The 24,583-nt window shown below is 34.9% G+C and overlaps 1 protein-coding gene across 1 annotated transcript; it reads right to left on the reverse strand.

Annotated features, from left to right (window-relative positions):
* Positions 1–213: 213 nt before the first annotated feature.
* Positions 214–20,101, reverse strand: LOC132554567 (RYamide receptor-like). The gene is made up of 4 exons (XM_060218892.1): positions 20,095–20,101; positions 11,111–11,189; positions 1,381–2,143; positions 214–675 (listed from the first exon to the last, which is right to left on the reverse strand). The coding sequence occupies exons 1-4, from the start codon at positions 20,099–20,101 to the stop codon at positions 214–216; spliced, it is 1,311 nt and encodes a 436-aa protein (XP_060074875.1).
* Positions 20,102–24,583: the final 4,482 nt, after the last annotated feature.

The raw sequence follows: 24,583 nt of genomic DNA on the forward strand, positions 1-24,583 counted from the left end.
CGATTTATAGATACAGCTATTCATAAATACACCAATCTTCTTGGAAGAAATACAAGGAAGCGATCACTAGACTGCCTCATAAGATTACTTTTGAACTCAATGAGTCTACCGAATGCTTTAACGTATACGGAATTAACTTTTTCATACCAACACAACGGAGTAGTTTTCGATAGCTCATCTGAATGTCTGTTTATTATTAGCGTTTATGTAGTTTCACACTCTGTCATACTTCATACTTTGTTGTTTTACCCCATTCTCATTGAAAAAACGATGGCTCGATTGTTTCATTGGGGAAGGAGTGCGACAGGGATATGATGTCATACTCATTGTGGTGTCATTTCCGGTAGAAACCCTTCTACCACCATTGGACTTTCTGTATGACGCCATACCAAATGAATCTTTGTGAGACATGTTCTTCAAATGCTTTCTTGGAATGCAGCATTTCATGTGAATACACACGATCAAACTGTGACGAAATTTTGAGTTCATCCAAAAATAGATTATCGGATTTATACCAGAGTTACTGAATGCTAACCAATGAGCAGTTAGCCACATCATATGTACATAGTCGGCGTCAAAAATAGATCGATCAAGATCTCCAATGATGTTGATCACGTGAAGAGGTAGCCATGACAACAAATACGCTATCACGACAACAATTATCATTTTGATCGTCTGAAAATAGAACAAAAATATGAAAATGAAACATTTAAAGGGTAGAATTTCATATATTTCTTGTTTCATATTTTCAATTATTTATACACAAAATGTAAACAACAACCTGCTAACAAGAGATTTATTTTACTCCTTTGTTCAGAACCCTTATTGGGAGACAACCAGACGTAATAAGGAATTGTTTGAACCTCCAAATATTGGCCTCTTAATACAGGAATGGCTGAATTGGTATGAAATTTCATTAGTAAATAACCCTTATTCAATGTCTACATATGAATGGTTTTATTGCAGCAAACTTTACTTATGAAAAATTAGGATAATGTAGCAAAATAATAACGTTAATTATAATGTATATTTCAATTATGTTTTCACGCTCTGGTGTTATATTTTTGTCATCGGCAGAGCAGAACGATCTTAAAATGGGGTGAGTTTATATGATATCAATCGCACGCTTTAAAGCGATATAAATCCTTTTTGTGCATAAACGAGATCATTACATTGGCGAAATTTACAAAATTCTCACAAATTGCTCTTGAAGTGTAAACACTGATAAGGTGGTCACATCTTTAGATCACTGTGACATTTCCAAATGTTCACACGTACATGCATTTTATTAGCTGAGTCGATGACTTATGACTTATGACCTCATTAATTATCAGTGTTTCAGACAAAAATAATCATTCGGGTTCTCTTATGAAGCCTTACCTTTTTCTTAGACGAGGCTTGCCTTTCGTCGCGTGCAGAAATGGCCTCCCCTGGTGTTCGCTTCACCCATATGAGTACCCCGATGTGGATGTAAGTGACCGCAATGATGATAAGAGGCATAAAGTACTGCATCATCATAATGCAAACTCCATAGACACTACGAACGAAGTCATCCGGCCATTGTTCCACACAGAGACCCAGGGAACCTGGCTCATAAGCCATGTATTCAATGTGTGAGTATATGAACGTTGGAAATGATATCAAACAAGACATAACACAAATACACGCCACTAAAATTCTGGCCCGACATTTTGTTAGGAGGCGTGGCTTCAGAGGTTTTGTGGCCACGTGATACATGTCACATGTCATGGCAATTAGCATAAATGACCTTAGTAACACACTGGTTGTTTGCATAAACATCATAATTGGACACAAGAAACTCCAGAATGGCCAGTAATGGAAAAATAGATTACTTAAGATGGAAAAAGGTACACACAGAATCGTCATGATGATGTCTGTGATGGCAAGGCTAACGATGAAAAAGTTTGTTACTGTTCTAAAGCTTTGGATTTTAAAATTTGTATAACATATCATTCCATTTCCAAATAGAACTATCACACATGTTACGGCGTACATTCCGAGCAGGATAAATTGAAATACTTCAGGGATACCGTAGTTGTCCGGAGAAATCCCATTGGATGAATTGGCAGTTAGGTTTTTGTACGTACTACAAGTCGGTTCCATATTGGTTTCTAGCACTCCTCTACAGAGACATATACCAAGCAAATCTCTCTCTGCTTATAGTCAGGCAACGCAACAATCCGAAACTGTTTTCGAAACTCTGACATTTGGCGGACAATTCAATTCCCAAGTCACAAACTACTGATCCAAAAATCCTTACACTGCAGTTGCAATTTCCTTCTTACAGGGACGTCGTTGCAAACTAGTATATACCTTAGAACTAATACAACAGCTGTAGAATTGTATTGGGTTCATATATCCTTCATAAACTTTTATCTGAAATCAGAAAAAAAATCAACGAATATTAAATCATTCTTAAAGTAGACACACTATTGATATGTCACTTAATATACCATACTCATAAACATCATCGTTTTTTTAAAATAATGTACGTTGAAGTGATCTCAGGAAATGCGCCGTTTGATATAATATTAGATAAACTCTTTCTCACTCAAGGTCTCACAACATATGAAAAATGTAACATTATGTTGAGTAATATTTGTGGTCACTTCAGGGATAGTCTCGGGATCAAACTTATGACGTTCTTCTCCACACCACATTCAGACTTTGATACCTTCAGATTAATAGATAAATATGATAAATTGCCAATATTCTCCAGAGCACAAAAGACATTGAATTTGACTTATGTATTGATATTGAAGTTGCAAATCATGTTCGTTTTCATGATTCAGGGACACAGGTTTTTGAGAAAGTGTAACTGTTCTGATGTACTTTCCACTGCGGTATGCTGATGTATATGGCTATCATGGACTCCTTACCAGAACTGATGATTTTTCATTGAGAGCTCGCTTTTGGTACACTGGAGACCAAAATAGAGATAATTCTCTCGTGATTGCGCCATGTCTTTATCTATAGTATATGGTCCAGCATGATTTTATTATCGACTTTATTGGTTGTACACTGCTTACTTTTTAATGAATAAAACATATAATCAGACACGTGTAATTATTGTGATAATGAGCTCTATACATTATAGTTAGCTTAACTGTAGCCTACACTTCTCACGCCAAATTTTTACCTTAAGGTAGCTGTTGATACTTTCCCCGTGTTATCATTTCCTCAGTTCCTAATGTGTTTCTTTTTTTTCATCGACATCCCGCTAATGGATTATGCAGTAATTGCAATTTTTTTTAAAATATCAAAACAACAACAACAGCAACAACGAAAAACAATAAACGCAATTACAACAACAACATCAATAATAATGTAAATGAAACTACAATGTTGTTGAAAACCCCCATTACCTAGTGATAATAATTTTGTTTTGTTTTTGGTCTTTTCACGTACATGTTGTGTAAATTGATTATATGTTTTGCGCCGAGAAAGGTCATTGGGTATTTTGAAAACAAAATCGCCATTCCTAACACTAAGACAAAAAGAGGAACCTTTTGCACTTTAAACCAGTCATTAACTGTTTTTCAATATCTTGACAACCAACGTCTCTGATTGGCCAAAAAACTTTAGCACAGATTGTTTTCTTTACCCGAGAGACGCTTGACGTGTTTGATATTTGCCTGTTGGTTCCGTTGTTTTATACCTTGTTCTCCTTTGAGAACGTGACATTACTTAGTTTAATCCAGATTTACATGGCAGGTTTCATTGATGAAGCAGAAGACACTTACTGTTCCGGAACACCTTGTCTTATTCTCTTTGTACTGATCAGGAATCTCCGTGTAGATGTTTCTCTTGTTCATATTTCCCTCTAGTTTTAATTGAATTTCAGTTTGGATTTTGATTTTGTTCACATGTGGTCATTTTAGATTCTCATTGCGTGCTCGGATTTTGCCTGTGTCAGATCATTATCTATCTAGAACTTTGAGAGGTGTTTTGACCAATCAGCATGTAGGGAAAGTGGCCGTCATAAGATACATATGTACTTTTAAATGCATTAAGTCTGGAGAAGTTAAAAAAGAAATAAAACACGTCTTTCTATGCATTTGAATTGTTTTCGTCTAGTTTCTGCGAGACGTAGGACTAGATATAGATTTGATCTGTGGCCTAGGATCGCTTCATGAATACTGTCTGGTCTCAATCTTGTGTGCTGATTTTAAAATGGCACACAGGTGATTATAGCCCCTTCGGAATTATACACAGTAAATTGACCTATATGATACAGTTTCATTAACTGAAGGATGGCTAAGTCCGAAATAATTGGCGATGCAACAAACTAATCATTTCGGCAGGATTAAGCATTCTTATATGATTCAACATAGCAAATACAATTATCACATATATCAATGATTGTCTCCTGATGTTTGAGTTAAACATGATTCAGAAATACCATCATACCTACATATTGGGCCATACACAATGTGCTTAATCTAACAATTCTATTTATAGGGAACATCTAGGTTGTGTTAATGACGCGATCGAATTTATCAAATCCTAACACTGAAGACGTCAAAATACCTGGTAATTCATATAATACCCATCTCGATACTCCTGATGTTACGATCTTTACATCCTCGATACTCCAGGGGTAACGATCACTACATCCTCGATACTCCAGGGGTTACGATCACTACATCCTCGATACTCCAGGGGTTACGATCACTACATCCTCGATACTCCAGGGGTAACGATCACTACATCCTCGATACTCCAGGGGTTACGATCACTACATCCTCGATACTCCAGGGGTAACGATCACTACATCCTCGATACACCAGGGGTAACGATCCCTACATCCTCGATACTCCAGGGGTAACGATCACTACATCCTCGATACTCCAGGGGTTACGATCACTACATCCTCGATACTCCAAGGGTTACGATCGCTACATCCTCGATACACCAGGGGTTACGATCACTACATCCTCGATACCCCAGGGGTTACGATCACTACATCCTCGATACCCCAGGGGTTACGATCACTACACTACATTCTCGATACTCCAGGGGTTACGATCAGCCCAGTATTGTTCATTAATTTGCTAATTTCATCATATTTATTGATCAGTCAGAAAATAAAAGGTTTTAAATCTGAATTTTATATAAAACTAGAAGTGTCAAGAAGATTTATGAATTCATATAAATCTGGTGGAGGGAGGGGTTGGATGCTGGTTTTGATCGATCTGTACGGTAAATAGTAAGTATATAATTGACAGACAAGGGTTACAAAACATTTCATAACTACAACAACTGTAGGAATATTTGTGCTTCATGTTTCAACAGACATTTTGGTCTTAAACATATTACAGTCTTTTTTTACACCCTTCAGCACAGTATCGCAACTTGCTTGGTGTTCGGCACATGAGTGCAAAAAAAAAACACCATGATTTTTAGATCGTACAGAGTGTAAAACAGATTCATTGAAATCGATTTAACACATGACTCTGATATTTTTTTTATCTCAACTATCTCTAAGCTGGACGTGCAGCTAATTTAGATATTTCTATTTCCGGTTTGTACAATTTTCCTGAATTTCAGGAAGTAACCAGTCTTAAGTGGCTTGTTTCAACATCAGATCCGACTGTTCCATATCAATATTAAATCGAATGTTTTTAAAAATTAAGAAAAAATCCATAACTTCAATTCAGTAATGAAATTTTAAGTGACATTCCAGTGACATGAATTATAAATGGTGCTTTATTGCGAGTACGGTTGTTATGGAAACTATTTCAATGCGAGGTCAAGGACGCTTTGCTGCCATGCCACGTTTCTATATCACGGTCAAAACGGTTTGATTGGTTTGATCAGAATGGAAACAACGGCAAACTTGGGTCTTATTTTTATGTTTTCTAATGAACATTGGCAGACTTTCAAGATTTTATCAACATATGGTGGTCCACCAGGATTTATGCCTACAATATCAGAATTGATAATAAAGAACCGGGACATAAATGAAGAGGCCCCAGGCCAAAATATTTGATTGGTGTCAACAAGGTACAAATATTTTATATTTCTCTTAAGCGATTTTTACTGAATTATTAAGAATTATGCGTGACGTGGTTGTTGATTGTTTTCAGAATGGCATCCCCTGTAACACAGCACGACGGATGCACCCTAAAGAGATATCCGGGGTAGGACTGGTGAGATGGTTGTTAGTAGTTAGTAGTTTTATTCCAATGCTTCTACTTAAAACAAATTAATCAAACCACAGATATATTTGCAGTTTCCATTTTTAACCTACTTTTCCTATAATTTTACAGAGTGTTGTCATCATAATCATTCCATTTTATTTGACCCAAGCAATCATTTCACCAATGCTGCTTAGCTATATCTTTGATATACGGGGGCTGATTTTTATTTTCATCAGAACAGGGATGGAATGATGCGCTTTATATTTTGCAATTTTAAAAAGGATCAAGAACCGATTTGAAATATTTATAGTCAATATTTACTTATTCCAGATCTGTAACTCGTCCTGATAATCCATGCAAAATTTCGTGTTTGTATACCTTTCAGATTTATGCTAATGAAAAAAACCTCCGCAACGGAAATACATTGAAACTTGACGCTTTCGCCCAAATCACTGTGTCAATTACTCCGCCACAAAATATAGTTCACAGGCAAAACATCATGTTAGCGTTCCAATTAAGAGCACGTGAATAACAATAGATAATAACTAACTTAAACATTCTGACGTGTAAGGTATTACGCATTTTATAATGAAATATTTATTTCATGTCCTACTTCCGATCAAACCTGAATTTCATATATATTTAAGATTATTTAGCTACATAAACAGCGGCTTAAAATGTAAACAAATGCGGTAGTGGTAAACTAATAAATTCATAGTATTACTTCATGCAATATGTGTATATTTTAACAATTTTGTGATACCGAATGCAGGTTAACTGAGATTGATAATAAACGATAGTTATCTACATTTTACAAACGAAGCGTAAATACAACCGGCACGCAAAAACTGGGGAAAGTACGATGTGAAGATAGATCAAATCCAGAAAATACTGTGTACTTAAAGTGAGAAACGAGGTAGCGAAGATTAAACAAAAAGATACATTGCAATGGATTACAATTACGCCAACCTTGATATGACATAAGGATGTAACATCATGTACAAATTATGTCATGGCAGTGACCAGATTTACCGTCGTATCTATAACCTTGTATTTTTCGAAATCATATGACATGGAAATAGAGATATTATATACAGGGGACAATTCCCCGCATCATAAGTTTCTGTCGTATCCCAAGTATGCCATTTCAGTGCAAATCAAGAGTGGGTGAATGTTAGTAAGTATTCTAGAGCGAATTTAACAATGGGCTAAAAACTATGAAATTATTTGAGAACGAAACACAAGTCCTTAGTGATTGGTTCTTCCTATATAAAAAAAGAGTAAAACAAATCTTTCATCACAGTAAATGCCATAGAAGCACCCAAGTACTGTAAAATCATTCATTTTCGTGGGGTGATATCATATATCCACAAAAAATGATAAACATATAAATATTGACTTGAGTTTTAGTACTAACTTATTTAATTTATCATTTTAGTTATCAAGTCAACATCTTTTTTTTTTTTTTTTTTTTTTGAAAAATTATGAAAATATATCCCCGCGAAAATATAGGCTTTTACAGCAACTGAAAATTGATAATTGACTTACAGCGAGTATCGTTGAGTTCCTGGTAGTTATGCGGAGAATAAGTTGATTAGAAGCATTGATCGATCACAAGGAAAGCTATGCTTATAATGTCAGAGAGTGATGGAGGGGCTTGTAAATTGAGAGTTCATCTGTCTATAAATCTGTATAAACACTGCTGTGAAATATGTCCCTGAATGATACCCTATCTATCATCATTTTTCCTCCTTCATATCCAAAGACTTAAACCTAAATCCTGAACAAGACTTACACTTCCAATGTGAATCTTTTAACATCAAGGAATATTGAACTATCAATAATCGTCCGCCACACTCCATAATCCGTCTTCATTAACAAGACTTAACGATGCATGAACAAACGGAAATTTCAAAACGTAGGAAAAATAGAAATCAGGATTGTGCAAAGAATATTTAAGAAATGTATTAAACAAACATCAAATATTGCTGAAATGCATCTGACAATTTATTAAATGTTCCAAAGCAGTTATTTTACCCTATTTTCCCTCACATCATGTCCGCGATCTTTCGCCAGATGTTCCCGGGGGTGATTCAAGGTTATTTCTTTTTACCATCCGTTTTGTTCTAACATAAATCATGTTGCTGGCGACACGGACCAGACATCATAGGTAAGTAGATGATTACAATGCCGTCAATAACCTTCTACAATCGCAATGGACTTTTGAAGACGCGGAGAAGCCGAGACTCCCACGGGACGAAGCATATAATTGGTTCGACAATATTGCATTCACTTATTTTGCTGCATGCGTTAGTGAAGTAAAATCAGCATAACATCTCTGGTAAGGTGAGTAGGATTTATTGGTAGTAACACATACATCCATCAGTTTGATTAGTTTTACTTTAAATAATTCAACACGAGAACGATCGTGACACTTTGGGAATCTTCGATAACTTATTTTTGCGCTCTTCAACGTACATGAATTTAACAACAGATTTGAGAAAATGTCAGTGTAGTGCTTTTTCAGCAAGGTTGATTTCCCATTTTTTCATTTTCAGTTAAATTTCTTGAGTATAAAAAAGGCATTTTTTCTTTTAAAAAATGTGTCATTGCACACAGGGTAGCTAGATCACATATCCTATATGTGTTGTTATGTACACAAACCGTCCCCAGACAATGATATATGTTATTATGTACACAAATCGTCCCCAGACAATGATATATGTTATTATGTACACAAACCGTCCCCAGACAATGATATATGTTCTTATGTACACAAACCGTCCCCAGACAATGATATATGTTATTATGTACACAAACCGTTCCCAGACAATGATATATGTTATTATGTACACAAACCGTTCCCAGACAATGATATACGTTATTATGTACACAAATCGTCCCCAGACAATGATATATGTTATTATGTACACAAACCGTCCCCAGACAATGATATATGTTCTTATGTACACAAACCGTCCCCAGACAATGATATATGTTATTATGTACACAAACCGTTCCCAGACAATGATATCTGTTATTATGTACACAAATCGTCCCCAGGCAATAATATCTGTTATTATGTACACAAATCGTCCCCAGACAATGATATATGTTATTATGTACACAAACCGTCCCCAGCCAATGATATATGTTATTATGTACACAAACCGTCCCCAGCCAATGATATATGTTATTATGTATACAAACCGTCCCCAGACAATGATTTATACCATTATATACACAAACCCGAAAATTAATTTCGATTGATGATGTCATTTTGCTTGATGGATTAATATTTGAAACTATGAATAATACAAGAGCCTCTCTCTGACAAGCTCTGATTATCAAACAAATTCAGGCGGCGCGCCATTGATAGAGACATGAACCTGTCAACGGAGCGACCTCTGGTGAATAAATAATGGGAGATAACCAAGAAGTAAATCTTAGAACCGGATCAAAAACAGGGTCTTATTACATCATATATAAGATTATTAGCATTTTCCGGACCCGTCGTTTCCTTCTGGTATGTTGTCTGCTTGTTTACATATCATCTTCTAACATCCCCACACAATTAATCACTTCTGACACATTTGATTATTTGTTCTATGGTGTAGATTCTGTGAGTTCACACTGTTGGGAAAACCAATCAGTCAAATTCCCCATTGTATGATTGAAATCTTCCCTTATTTTTAGCAGTATATATTATTGTATAACATAAAGAATGGTGATTTTAAAATAAAATTGAAAACAATCCAAGATTTCCGATGTTGACGCTGAAGCAGAACATGCTTACCATTAACGGAACAGATGGTGTTATTCTCCTTGTTCTCTTTCAAGGGACGAGGAAAAGGAACCATTTACTTTGCTTAAACTGTTTTCGGGGTAACGAGATTTGATATAAAGGCTTTTTTCTTTAACAGTACCAAACATTAAATATTCCCTTTCAAGAAACATTACTTCTTAGATAAATTTCTTGTAATTTGAAAAGCTATCATAAATACAGATTTTCTTTCGTTTTCTTCGTTACAATGCATGATCTGGAGAAAAGAGATTTCTTTTGTGGGATGAGGTTGGTTGCCTTTTAAGGCGTCGGAACTAATCAGAATTGTATTGTTATTAAACGATGTTTAAGCACGTCATGAAAATCTTATAAGATGTACTATACAAAGGATTACACAAGAACCATCTGTATCTGAATAAAGATAAAACTGGGATTATCTGGTATCGAACACACTTCTAGAATATTGCTTCTTATCTCTAAAGATCTGGTAAGGATCGTAATTAAACACCTAGTACAACAATGCTTTTGTCGTCAATTATTGCTACTTTTGGAATGAACAACAATGTATATTTTTGTCTCAACGCAATAAACCCTATAAGTGCACTGTTTTGCTAGAGTTAGTGGCATCTAAAACCTAATTAATGTCTGTCAATCACTATTCAAATACGTAACTTGAAATGTATGGGTTATGAGTCCACTTCTCTGGGAATCTCATTGGAGGCTTCAATGTTCACAGCTTCTATTTCTAATATATCAGAAATTGGGAATTTCTATATTGTTGCATTCGTTGGAGAAAACCTTTAATCACTTTTTGTCGCTTTTGCAAGAAACTACGCAATACGTTTGTGAGAGATATTTTCTGTGACAAGCCTTTCTCGTTCTACTGGTTCCTGAGTTTGCTGTCATCATCCCTTGTGGTTTTAAAATATGTATGATAAAAGAAAGTCATGTGAAGAAACTAGAATGATAAAAAAAGTATAGATACATTTTCGGTCAAACGAATTATGTGTATATCAGGGTTTACAAACATATCGTTATCCTTTACAGTCGCGGCTTTTTTTCCCAAGATCTCCAATACGACCGGAAGAACCAAGGATTCTGCCCGCCAATGAGAATTTACCAGAGAAAAGTTCTTTCTAGGTGTGATGGTTAGATGTCTTACCTTTTGTACCTGAAAGCATGTCTCGTTATAACAATTAAGTAGATCATCGCCCCAGTTGAAACTTCTCTGTCATATTCTCCTGTAGAAGATAAAAATGCTATTTATAAACTCTACTTTCAATTTAACGTGAAAGTGAACTAGTGATATTCATTTCGCAAAAAATAACCATTTAAGTGATGGAAAGCTTGCTATGTGAGTTTTATTTAATCAACATTTTTGTTTTAATGCAGAAACGACAGAATTGTAGATAAACTACTGCCTTCCGGCGTTTTTATTTTTCTTCGTCGTTGTCATTGTCGTCAGCATTGCTGGTCTAAAACATATATTCTTTCTTCCTATTCTGTTATGGTTTGCTCGAAATTAATATGTAATAAATGTGAAGATATGACCATTAACAGAGACGAGTGACGTAGCAAAAGCTAATTCATGGATAATTCAGAGAGTGTTGATATTGTGTATACCGCTGTAGTAATGGGAGGCAAATGACGTGTTTTATTTCAGCTGCTGTATCAGCAGAGAGCACATCACAGCGGTTAACCAGTGATATTGGAACAAACATCTTTATAAGGTTCAATTTAATCCATCACAGTCCCATCCTTATAAAGATGCATCTGATATATAGAATATAATTAATTTTTGTAACGATAAAATTGTCATTTCCATAAAAATTATAAAAAAAAGTTGCATTGTAAATGTTTTTGATTCACAAGCTTTATATTCAGAATCGCCATAATTTGTTCTTATCTGTCATCTTTGTCAATTAATACAAATGATCCAGGTGACATTTCATTACGAATGATTAAGTTTCATGATTAAAACTATCATCTAATAACCGATGTTTTATCCCTTGGGTCCATATTTGTCTTAAAAACAGCAATATCATGTTTACTTGTTTTTCCCCTTCATTTCCATTTTAATCAATATTTACTGACCTACGATGTGTTCTTTCAGTCAGTCAATTTGACACGAAATTACGAGGTTTCTACACGAAGTGTTAAATGTACCGATCGTAATTTTGTCATAAAACGAAAAATAGGAAAATGTACCTCGATATACTATGTCCTTTGATGTGTTTTGATCTATAAACTAAAAATAACGATATATGCCAAATGATATATTTTTTAGTCCGCATCAAATTCTTCAGTCAGGCCCTCCACAAATAACCTTTAAGTTATCTAGCGCATCCGATATCGCATAAAAACGAGGAACGTATATCTTGTCAATTAAGCAATGATTTATTGGTCGGCTTGTTTAGGAAATCAACATTATTTTTGTACTTTGCAGTTTGATGATGCCAGAAGATATATTTTACATGACAATAAAACAGATTTGATAACTTCCGTTTGTGATTGACAGAGTTCTCGACGGTTTTTTAATGTGCAACCAAATCCATGTTTTCATTATCTAAAACTTCCTTGGCAAGTTCCTGTCAAAATTGTATTATGCAATACCGTCAACATCTTGCAAAAACGTTTATCATCATCACTTCTTTAACAGTTTTGATAAAGAGAAGCCGATGCCTATTTTGTTCACATAAAAAACACAAAAAACAAGCAAACATTAACATTGAAAACGGATATCTATATAGTCCTTTGTCGATAAAGTGCTCTTGCGAATGATAAAAAACATATATTTAAATACATAAATTTAAACTTTATTTATTTTACAACAACATACTAATCATTTTTGTTGACCCGAAAGTAAGAGCGTGAGGGGTCTTGATATGGAAGTAACGGAGTACCCGAGGTCGAGCAGGTGACCTTTCACCTTTTCACGTCCGTTCCGGGAATCAAACTCCGGACGGCTAGGTGAAAGACGAATGCGTTATCACTGTGCCACCCGAGCGACGTTTATTGAGGTTTTAGCTATATCTGTTAAGGTGAGGAAATCATGTTCCATCAGATATTTATTCATTGAAGCAAGTAATTTTTAACGTTCTTATTCTCAGTCTTATTCAGTCACACCGCATCTAAGTATAATAAAAAAAACACACACAAAAAGAAAAATATTGAAGTTTGAATCCATTGGGGTTGCTTGGTATTTATAAAGTTTTATAATAAGTCTATGTTTGTATAACAGAGTATGTTACAGTTATAGGAGAGGACTTATATAATCTTTGACTGTTGTCCAATCCTTTTGTTGCTATGACAACAAAAATATTCTGAAATTGAAATTTTAGACAAAGTTTCAGTGTAACAAACCTCAAATCGTACAGTTTTGATTTAAACTACATTCAATGCATTGGTTTGTTTTTAATCGGAAGTTACAACTTTCCACCTAGCTGTATGATAACCGTGGTTATTTCAGTTTTGACATTATGCATTTAAGATTTTTACGTATTAATAACGCTGTTTCTGATTCGAAATTCAATTATATAACACGTAAGAACTGGCAGCTGAGCATTCATCACTGGCTTTTGTGAGATACAGGTTCACTAAAATTAAAGATAAGTGACATTTTTGCTTCCGTGACCTTGGGAAATGGCCTACTTTTTAGTATGTTACGGAGATTAATGTGCTTGATGATCGGTATGATGCATTTTGTTGTCAACCTTGTTCAGATTGACAAGACGCTTACCCTTCTGGAACGTAAAGCTAAATTCTCCTGTTACTTCTGTCATTGGTATGACATGATATCAATCTTCATATTTGCCCTAGTTTCAACTATTTTAAGTTTGAATTCGGTTTTGTTACGAATTCAGTTTCATTCTTCAGCTAGCTACATTAACTTAACATTAAATTAGATCTGAGACTACATCTACCGTTATGAAAATAAGATTAAATAGTAACACTGCCAAAGAGAGAACCGAGGAATTATTTTGATTGGTAATTTTCAGCTTATTTTCTGTAGGCACGACAAGAAATATTTTTTTAAATTTTTAGGTAAAAACAGTCCACTAGAAAATTTCTGAATTTAACACTTCTGTTTTCGTGTATATTATTAGAAATGAAGTCCCTACATTGATGATACTGAACTGATTTATGACATTCTATAAATAGTAACGGTGGCCTTGACCTTGACCCACATCGCTAGAATACAGGCGTTCGTCAGTGAGACAACGCCTAGAAATAGGATGAGTCAAGGTGACAGAAAACCTTCAACCAAATAACATTTACTTTGACTCTGAAATCTTGAAACATAAACTCATCCGGGTTATTGTCATAGTTGATCTTTTTCTAAAGTTTGATCAAACCTCTTCAAGATTCCGGACGGGACGGAAGTAATAATGATAATCTAATTCTTGATTCGTAGTTGCTTGTTAAAATAAAGGTATATCACAGGATTCATCTCTAAATATGAGTATTTTATAATCAAAGTGACCAACATCATCGGCTTGATGAAATGACCGGATATCGGGAGACATATGAAAGTCAATAAATCATTGTGGAGATATCTCGCAGGTCTGAATCGACAGATAAATATAAATTTTCCTTTATTTGATAAATGATTCACAATATATTATTGGCGAAAAACTTCATCAAACATCGTTAAATTGTCAAATTTTAGTTAGTTAGACAGTCATCTGGTAGCGACATCAGACACTGTAACTCTATAAATCAGCTGCAAAACACATTCACGTGACATTTACATGATCCAACTTCGATGCAGTCTTTGAATGTATAGTAACCGACTTCTACAAAGGCTGTTTCTATTCCATATGTTTTCCTGTCAAACATTGCAGCTCATCGTTGTAGATACCGAAATATCGTGGGAGGAATATAAATAACCACTGAATAAGGTTTATCTCACATCGGTTGATGCCGGTACATCTTTATCTAAATTAAGTACAATTATACAACACACATCCATCTTTACAATGCCTGAAGACTTGGAACGGATCCCGAGTAGAAAACATACTAGCATACGTAGTCTGTACTCGGAGACAGTTGGTGCTTGTTTCCAATGATGAAAAGAAACTTTGCAGCTGTGCAATAGAGATATTTGTGATTATTGTTAAGTTTATTATTCCGTTATCATTGAAAGGCCATAGTGACAATAAGATAACATCGATTAAGATTTTAGCATTATCATTCGACTCGGTTTGTCTTTAGTTACTAGTTGCGAGGTTTAAAGAGATGAGCGCTTACGTAATCCATCTAAAAGTATTTCACAGGCTTTAGTTCTACATTTTGAGTTTAGAAATAAGCATTTTCTTGAGTTCGACGAATGGTTATGTTGTCATGGTGAAAATTGCAGAAAATATTAAAACACACGAAAACAAAGAAAGGGGGAAAGTGAAAGAAAGAAAGAAAGAAAGAAAGAAAGAAAGAAAAGAAATTTACGAGAATTATTTACACAAAATACTTGCAAATAAGAATAATTTTCAGCATTAGGAAGGATTTGATAAGTATGCAGTCATAGTAGAAACCCGTTTCGTTAACTCCACAAGATGATCGTTCGAAGCTGGACTTACACAATTAGGTTCAGAGTATATGACGAAACAAAATCTCGTGGCACGAGGTGCAGATTAGCAAAAAGTGAAATAAATAATCAACAACTACACGGAATGCTACGAAGGACGTAAAATACAAGATCTGGCCCCAAGTGCTCAAAGCTTGGTTAGAAAAGTCAAATGGTGAGGCGAACATTTTCAAATATAAGCAAAATTTTGAAGATTTTTTTTTATCATGTCACAGTTTTTGATTGTACAATTGATATTTTTGAGTTTCAATTCTGCTTTGAAAGTGTTTTTTAAAGCAGCAACAATTTGGATTTTTGATCAACCACTGATTAACTCTTACCAAACCAAGCTTTGAAAATTGATAAAATAAATAAATAAATAAATAATAAAAAAATAAATAAAATAATAACCTCTCAATCCTGCACATGGATAAAAAAATTACCTGATTTATGAACATCCTGAATGCCATCGACTAGAAATACCAACAATGTACACGACAAGGTATTGGTCCTAAACCTGATACATTAAACCCTACATCCTGTTGATAATCATACTCTCTTATTCACTATTAATTGAACTATAATTGTCTTCTTTACCAGTTACCATTGATTTTTAAGAATGAACACAAAAAATAAAATCTCTACGTTGTATAATTATACAGTTATAATTACATAGCTCGTGGCTGTGTTATTGTGTATGAATATTTGTAGGGAAAGGAGGTGTTACCAGATTATATTTTCTTAGAAATAGTCATGAAAACGCAACCATATAACATATAATGATTTCAGGATGTTGTCAAGAAAAACTGGTCGCTAAAAATAGATATAAAAGATATCCTGTCGTTTCCCCATGAACCAGGTATATAAAAACTACGTCCATGTTTTGTCAGAAACTGTTTGCATTTTGCTGGTAGTCACGTTTTGATCGAAGTGAAATTACATCGGGATATTTATCGTCCATGATTTGGCACCAAGAGAAATATTCAGTCACCCCTAAATATGCTTCGATGTAAAATAAATAACAATTGTTGTATTTACATTTGATAAGCAACAGTGCGAGTTCGATTGAAAATCCGAATCATACCGGAAGTAGGTGGCGCCACATGGCGTCATTGACTACGCGAATAACAACAATATACTAGTTCCAAGAGGAAACGATAAAATCTATGTTTGTAGGCACAAATACATCATGTAGTATAACATCTAGATGGTTTGCATGTTTCTTCACATTTAAACTGCCTTCATATAAGGCTTAGGAATGTAACCAATCATCGTGAATTTACAGCCAATGTAGGTAATGAAAATACCTACATTCTTGGGCCAGCCGAATCATGAGTAAATAACATCGGGGTAAGTTTAACCTTCATTTATATAAAGATATTAACTTTTGTGGGCCTTACTGTGGGAGAAAACCAGAGTCCATATGGGAAACCAACTTTGCCGGACATGTGACTTTTTATGTCCTTTCTGGTAACCGAAGCCCAGACGGTAAGGTGAAAGACGAGTGCGTTACCACTGCGTCACCAGACCCACCTTCGTTCACGTCCATCAGTCCAAAAATGCTATACACTGAATGTTTAGCAGATATTGTATTTGAAGGCAAAATGGATATCCGGTAGAAAGCGTTGTCGTTTTAGAGCAAGCCTGAGTTTCCTGGGCAACAACTTCGTCATTATTATTGTATTCTAAAGTATTTATACGAATTATTTGCAATTAACCTCACTATTGTTTTTGCAGCTCTAAATTGTCTTCAAAGTAATAGAAAATATGTACAAAAAAGGCATCTACCTATTTGCAGTAATGTCCTTTAATATCAATCCATCCGCTTTAGAAATACCAAGAATTTACCGCAACCAACTCGTAACATAACAAAATAACACAAATAACAGAACGCGGGCGTCGTTCTAATTCCCGCTCCATACACACATATTGCAAAAATGCGATTCCATTAACACTGCAAGGCCATGTCGACTCGAAATCGATTTTATTGTAGTATGTTGCATTCCGTAAGGGTAGATCAATTAGTTACGGTTCCTTTTTGGAAATATATCATGCGTAATTAAATTTGTGAGTGACACCGACATTTCGGAAGCATTCATCCTTTGTAACATTACGCAGTTTTTCGTGCAGATTCAAAGATTCCGTGTTGTTTAGAAATTGGAAAGATTTTGAACAATTTCATCATTGAAATTAGCATAGTAATTATACCTTTAAGGCATGCAAAGGATGAGTTCGTTTTCGTTTCTCAGGCTGTTGTCATTGTGGCACCTTACTGAATACAGGTTAACTGAATTAGAATACCTGATATAGAGTCACGGGGAAATAGTTTCTCTTGTAAATATTTCTTAATGATCGTACGCAGTTATTTAGTGAAACGATCTTCCGGAATCAATTAGGTTGCTTCATCATAGTGTTGTATGTTAGGTTACCGAAATTTTATCAATTCCGGAATTAACCTTCCGGTTACCGATTTCCATTTTACTTTGACGTTACACTCCCTGGTATCTTTATTTAGTACAATGAGCTAATGAGGTAATGAGGTAAGCAATTTGCTTAGAAGAAAAGACAATCTGATAAACAGATTTAATTTTTTTTTTCATGCAAACAGGTCCTGGAGCTTACTATAATGCATTTTTGTTGTAATTTGGCATATACATTAAACTTCATGACATTGGAACCTAATTGGTATGGCCTTGCGTATTCGCAATGACGTAAGTACCACTGGAGGAATGAAGAAAATAAAAGCACAAAAACATGTTTGTCGTTACCCGGCTGCTAGTCATAAACTTTTTCCCTCGAGGAGTTTAAGGTTTGAATAATAGATAAATAGTACCTTTATATGTAAAGATTTTTAACGATTTTCCATAAACTAGCTATATAGTTCAATTATACGAGGAAAATTTGTAAAAATTAAACCTTAAATCTAAATGAGACAATCCGTCATCAATGTTAAGATTTTTAACGATTTTCCATTAACTAGGTATATTAATCATCTATACGAGGAAAATATGACAATCCGTAAAACCAGTTTGGTAAACCCATATATTTTTAGCGGGTTCGCTTTCAGAAGATTTTCAAAAAAAAAAAAAAAAAAAAAAATTCCTGGACGTTCGATTTCGTGGATAACTATAGCTCAGTTCATCTACTTACACTAATTGCAACAGTTCCTGTACATATAAATTTGCGTATAAAGAACAACCACGAAATCAACGAAAATAAAACTCCGCCGAAAATGAATGATCTCGAAGGACAATGGAACAAAGTGTCGAGTGGCAGGGTGGTCGGGTGGCGCAGTGGTAACGTAATCGCCACGCATTCGTCTTTCACCTAGCCGTCCGGGGTTCGATTCCAGGAACGAACGTGAAAAGGTAAGGCCGACCACGTGGGATTTCCCCAAGTACTCTGGTTTCCTCCCACAATAATAACCCCCGGGCTAACAAGTGTGATTAGTTTAAGTTGAAATAACATGTTTCGCAATTGTAACATAAATAATGTTTATATTTTATGGAACAGGGAGATTTGCCATTGATTTGGTGAGATATATAAATTCTAGAATACTTCAGAGACTGGTGTCGTGTTCCTCAGCATGTTCAGTGTTTAAGGACCCATCGACTATTTGATTCATGAAGACATTGGGAATCTCAGCGGTACCAAACTGTTTACATGTTTCAGTTTTAGCACTATATCAATGAATCGTATTTCTCAACACGTGGATAGAAAAAATTTACAGCCCTCTGGGCGTATATCGTGAAAATACATACATGCATTACCAAATAACACCTTGTAAACAGAAATTGCGACAAAATTCTGCACGTGCATTATACAGGCTATCTCATATTTTACATGAAACTAAAGAACATATGCACCAATTTATATCGTACAGATATAACTTAATCAACACATCCTACTTTAAAATCCTACTCTTCTTGTAGAAATGATTGGATTTTGCCTAAATTTGGTCTGAGCATTCTTAGGTGAAGGGGAATCAGTTATGTTTAAATCTTGAGCCTTGTAGACCTGGGGCCAGAGGGAAAATGGAGCATATTATTTAAAATTCTACTTCTCCCGGAGGAATGATTGTATTATGACCGAATTTGGTCTGAAGCAATCTTGGGTGAAAGAGATTAATGGGTACAGGCCTTTTGGACCTCTTGTAGTATTATTAGAATGCAATAGAAAGCATACATACAATGGCAAGTGTTCATTAAAAGTTTTACAATAAATTGAAGCACGTGTTCACCAAACATAGTTGAATAGCTTTGTTAAATGTTGAAATAAAACGGCTGTGTAAGTGTCGTAAACATATAGATGTTACAGTGACGCAGTGAAACATTTGTTCGTGTGAACTGGAAAGCCAATCAAGAAAACATGACAGAAGAAACCACTGGGAATATCGCTTATATACAACAATCATCATTGTTGTTAAGAAAACAAACTAATTCAAGGCGTGAACAAACCCGTTACTTATACTCAAATTCAGACAAACAAGGACAACATGTTAACAAAGATACTGATATAGGGTCCTTTTGAACGTAGAAGAAGAATGGTGCAGTGATTCGGGGGTCGGAATAGCCGACACTCACCTTCCATGTTGTGAAACCCTAAAGCATACGTAATGCATGACTTATTTCAATGATAAAAAGAAACAAAACATGCTAGAGTGATCGTGGCAGTCACCGTTGAATGATTTTTATTTTGTCTTTAGAAGTTGAATATTTTTCTCCCTTTTCCCTTCCTTTCATTGTTTCTGCTCTTTGTTACATGAAATTTGAAGATTCGCTTTAAGTTATAGTATTAATTATCTTAACCTGGCGGCCATTTTGTTTTTCTGGATAGTAACGAAATCAAAAAGGGTACATGTAACAACGGGAGCCTACATGTGAAATTTGAGATATTCTGAAGAGTTAGCAATTTTTACAGTCAAAATCCATGATGGCGACGTGTAAGCCATCTTAGATTTTCAGATTCAACCGAAAACCAAATGGGACACAAAGCACCAAAAAGAACTTACCTAGAAATTTTGGGAAAGATCGATCTGGTGCTAGAAATAACGATAACAAATTTTGATCATAAAATCTTGTTCTCCTTTCTTTTTTTCTGTTAGACTCAGAATAAACTATTCAGTAGGGACCAACCTACATATAAAACTTTTTAAAATGATCGCTCAATCACTCCGCCAAAAAACAATGAAATATTACATTCTCAAAATCCAAGATAGTCGCCTGTGTCATATTTCGCTCTCGTCCGGAGAAAATCCATGGGAGAACCAAATCAAGTTTGAATTATGAATACCACAAAAGGAGGAGCGAGTTTGTTACTATCAAGAAAGTAAACATTCATAGCAAGAAATTCTGCCAGAGCAGAAAATATGAAAGACAGAAAATATTTCAGGCCGCAGTGTTGTGTCTGCATTCTATTTTCAAGGACTTATTAAAATATCTGTTACTGATCGAATTGCTAAATTTTCACATATCTAATAACGGAGATTAACGGTTACGTCACGTATCAGATACATTGAAATCACCTATTTTCTTTCAAAATCTATCCTTTTCATTTCTTTTCAGACTGAAAGGTATATTTCTGTATGAATTAGAAAAAAATGTTTAATTTGCGAAAGAAATTCGTAGATTTTACTGTGAAAAATTATCAAGGATTAGAGTGAGAGTGGCTGCCAGAAATGCTCCTACATCAACCGTTTAATTTTATGGAATTAATGACTTAAAGTTGAACAGCTGCCTAACTATCGAGCAAAGAATTTATTTCGTGTTGAAAGAGCTTCTTTCAATTTCAGAGGCAATCATAATCCCATGACAAAAACGATACCAAGGACTGTTTGTTACACATGCACTTGTAACAATAGTTAAGGTCATGTAAAGACGATGTTGATTAAAAGTTTGGTCAACCAGTGTCAAAGCCGTTTTAGAAAAGAAAACTTAAACACAGCAGTGTCTTCAGTGGTGTCAAGACGCATTATCTGTATTTTGAGATAGTTTTTCAAAAAATTACATTTGGTAAAAAGTAATTTTACTATTTAAAGGATTACTTTTTTCACAAAGAATCCAATGTATTTTGGCAAGAGAGTCGCATACCAGTTTTGCTAATTCTAATGGAAAAATCTGAACGTATGACAATTTTAAAGCTTCCCCTGCAGTCATTAATGTGGAGAGGAAATAATGTCAACAGCAGAATGATGTATTAAAACGCATACTGCATCACCACATGGGACTGATCTCACGAATACTGAAGCCAACTTATAGAAAAAATGTCAAACTTTGCATAAGAATGCATGGTGCCATCTTCATAATACTGCATAGCCGGTTATATTCGCGGGGGTGATATTTTCGCTGTTTCCCAGTACATTAACGCGACCGCTAAAATTTTATCCATGAAATAATGAGACACGTGTGCATTAGATGTCCTTTTAACGTTCAGAAGCGGTCTCTGGCCATATCATAATTAGGCCCCTATTGAACACGATTGGCGTGTAAATTTCCAATGCGTGTAGCCTTACTAGGAACGATTAGTGGATATCTCATACTCTGGTGCCACTATAAAAAGATTTAAATTTAAACTTTACTCTGTGCAGTTTTTTGTCCGACGTTAAAGTTTGACCCTGGCCGCTAGGTCAAATATTGGTAGTTCATGAGCCGTTTACAGAGGTGTATTGTGACTGTAAAGGAACGACAACTGTGGTTAAGTGTTCGATCCCTCCCGTGATAAGGGACATAACTCGATGTAAAATACTTACAGCTTAATGAGAAATCTTGTCTGTGTGAGGTTTATTAATCATTCTATTGAATACTGTTTTCTATAACAATTTTGTTTCATCTGGAAACAGATATTTTTAGATTTTAACCGATGTATCTATTCCGTTTATAAACGTATTAAAACCTTTACTGTCTTTTTCTAGCAGGTATTTGGCCGATAATTGAATGTTTCCCCGACCATTGCTGACGTAATCCTTCTGTGTAGACAGTCGGTGTATTCAGTAACAGAGGCGTATACTAATGATTGTGGTCAAGCACATAATATATAAACCACCAATGTGATCAATTCTCATTCACTCGAACGCTTGTTTTTCTAGACCATTATGCACGTATGTCTCGAGTGTTGCTTCTGGACGATCCCTGTGCTATACAGTCTGCTTGCCGTCCTTTACGTAATACCTATATTGGGTGGAAGAAGTGCACTGCACCATTCAATTAAACCTATCCCTAAATGTTTTGTGTTGGGGCCATTTTTGTTAGGAAAGCATTTTCTGAGAGTCATTATGAAAATACATTCCGGGGAATGTTCCTTCCGGAAATTGGAAAACTGAAAATTTCGACTGGCTTAAATGCCATCAGATTTCCCTGAAAATGATTGCAGTTATTGAGAACGCATACTTTACTGATTGAACTGACATTCATATGACCTATGAATGAAATTGCCGGTGGTTATGCTATTGATTTTTCCAATAAGAAAATAACTATTAATGTACATAAAATAGAACTGTTACACACCAGTCCACAAGAAAGCTTTCAACCTTGCTACGGTTTTAGCTTGTGCTCCGAATAAATACAAGCAATTAAAAAAAACCCACACAAATCGAAAGCATTCCAGAATAGATAATAACAAGAATGGTATGATAACAAAAGTGTTTTCAAGTTAAGGCTGCAGTCTACATATTATGATTTGTTTTCATATTTTCCCGTAATAGTGTCGATCAACAATACCGATATATGAATATTTGGACTTTTTGTGTGATGGACATTTGATAATATTGACGGATGATTGAATTTCGATATGTAACCCTGGTGAAATACTAGCCGCAATATACCGCTCGGCTAGCGAGAACTTCTCTTTAGCTCGATTGGTTGAGCGTCAAACTAGTAAGGCAGCGGTCCAGAGTTCGATTCCTAGCGGAGGCATTGAAATAAATAATGACATCTGTTACAAATATATTCCCGGTCATCATAGATGGCGCGAACTTATAAATCATTTAACATCAATGAAATTATAAGGAAATCTATATTTTTTTTTTTATTTGTATACATGGATACCAATATCCATGATCGTGAAATAAAATACCATGAACTAGCACAAACTGGGACCATCGCGAAGAAGCACTGTGAAATTCAGTATATTTTGATACAGCATCAAACGAGTTGTTCGCAGCCATTTTATACAATGCCAAGGTATTATAAAACTAAAATTTCTGTAGGCATGACATTGAATATGACATTGATACCGTCAAACATGTGCCTGATTAATACATTTTAAGCCCAACTCATTTCACAAATATTTCTTAACAGAACCCATGGATAATTTCAGCTTCCCGTTTTAATTTTGCCCAAGACGTAAACATCCGAGTCAGCGTGAATATTTTAATCTCAGGAGAACAATGATTGTTCCAAAATTCTAAAATTCTTTCCAGGCTTTTGAATGAACTAAAATGGAGTGCAAAAATGGCAAAAATGGCAAAAAAAAAAACAAAAAAAAAAAAAAAAAAAAAAAAAAAAAAAAAAAAAAAAAAAAAAAAAAAAAAAGAAAAAGAAAGAAAAAAAAATCAAAGAAAAAAAAAATGTTTAAACGCATGAATCTTGAACTCGTTGGAAAAAGTGAAACCTACATCACGAAAATTCAAAACGAAAAGAAAATTCTACATCAAAAGAGACAAAAAAATTTAAAAAAAAAATAAATAAATGAATAAGAAAAAAATAAAATAAAGAAAAGACCTGGATGACACAAAGAAATCATAAACAAAGTTTTTGCCTGGGTCACATCTGGCATATATCATGATGTCTCCAAACCAACCGTATATTGATTACCAACGAAGTACTGCCCATGTTTCCACTCATACGAAACATACTCAAATCCCACACAAGGAATGAGTAAACAGCAATATCTCAAGTTGTAAAAGGCCTTGTGGAGTAAAATTTTGGTCCAATTGGCTGATAATAAAAATGATAAAACTGAATTCTAAAGTTTATACACCAACAAGGAACTAGCGGACATTGCTCATGATATGTAAGGTTACACTAAAGTGAAAAATGCATGATAATTACACTTGTTATGAGGGGCTACTACAAT

Source organism: Ylistrum balloti, unplaced genomic scaffold (assembly GCF_031769215.1).
Source record: "Ylistrum balloti isolate Yb309-2 unplaced genomic scaffold, AGI_CSIRO_Ybal_v1 Utg370416, whole genome shotgun sequence".
Lineage (NCBI taxonomy): Eukaryota > Metazoa > Mollusca > Bivalvia > Pectinida > Pectinidae > Ylistrum > Ylistrum balloti.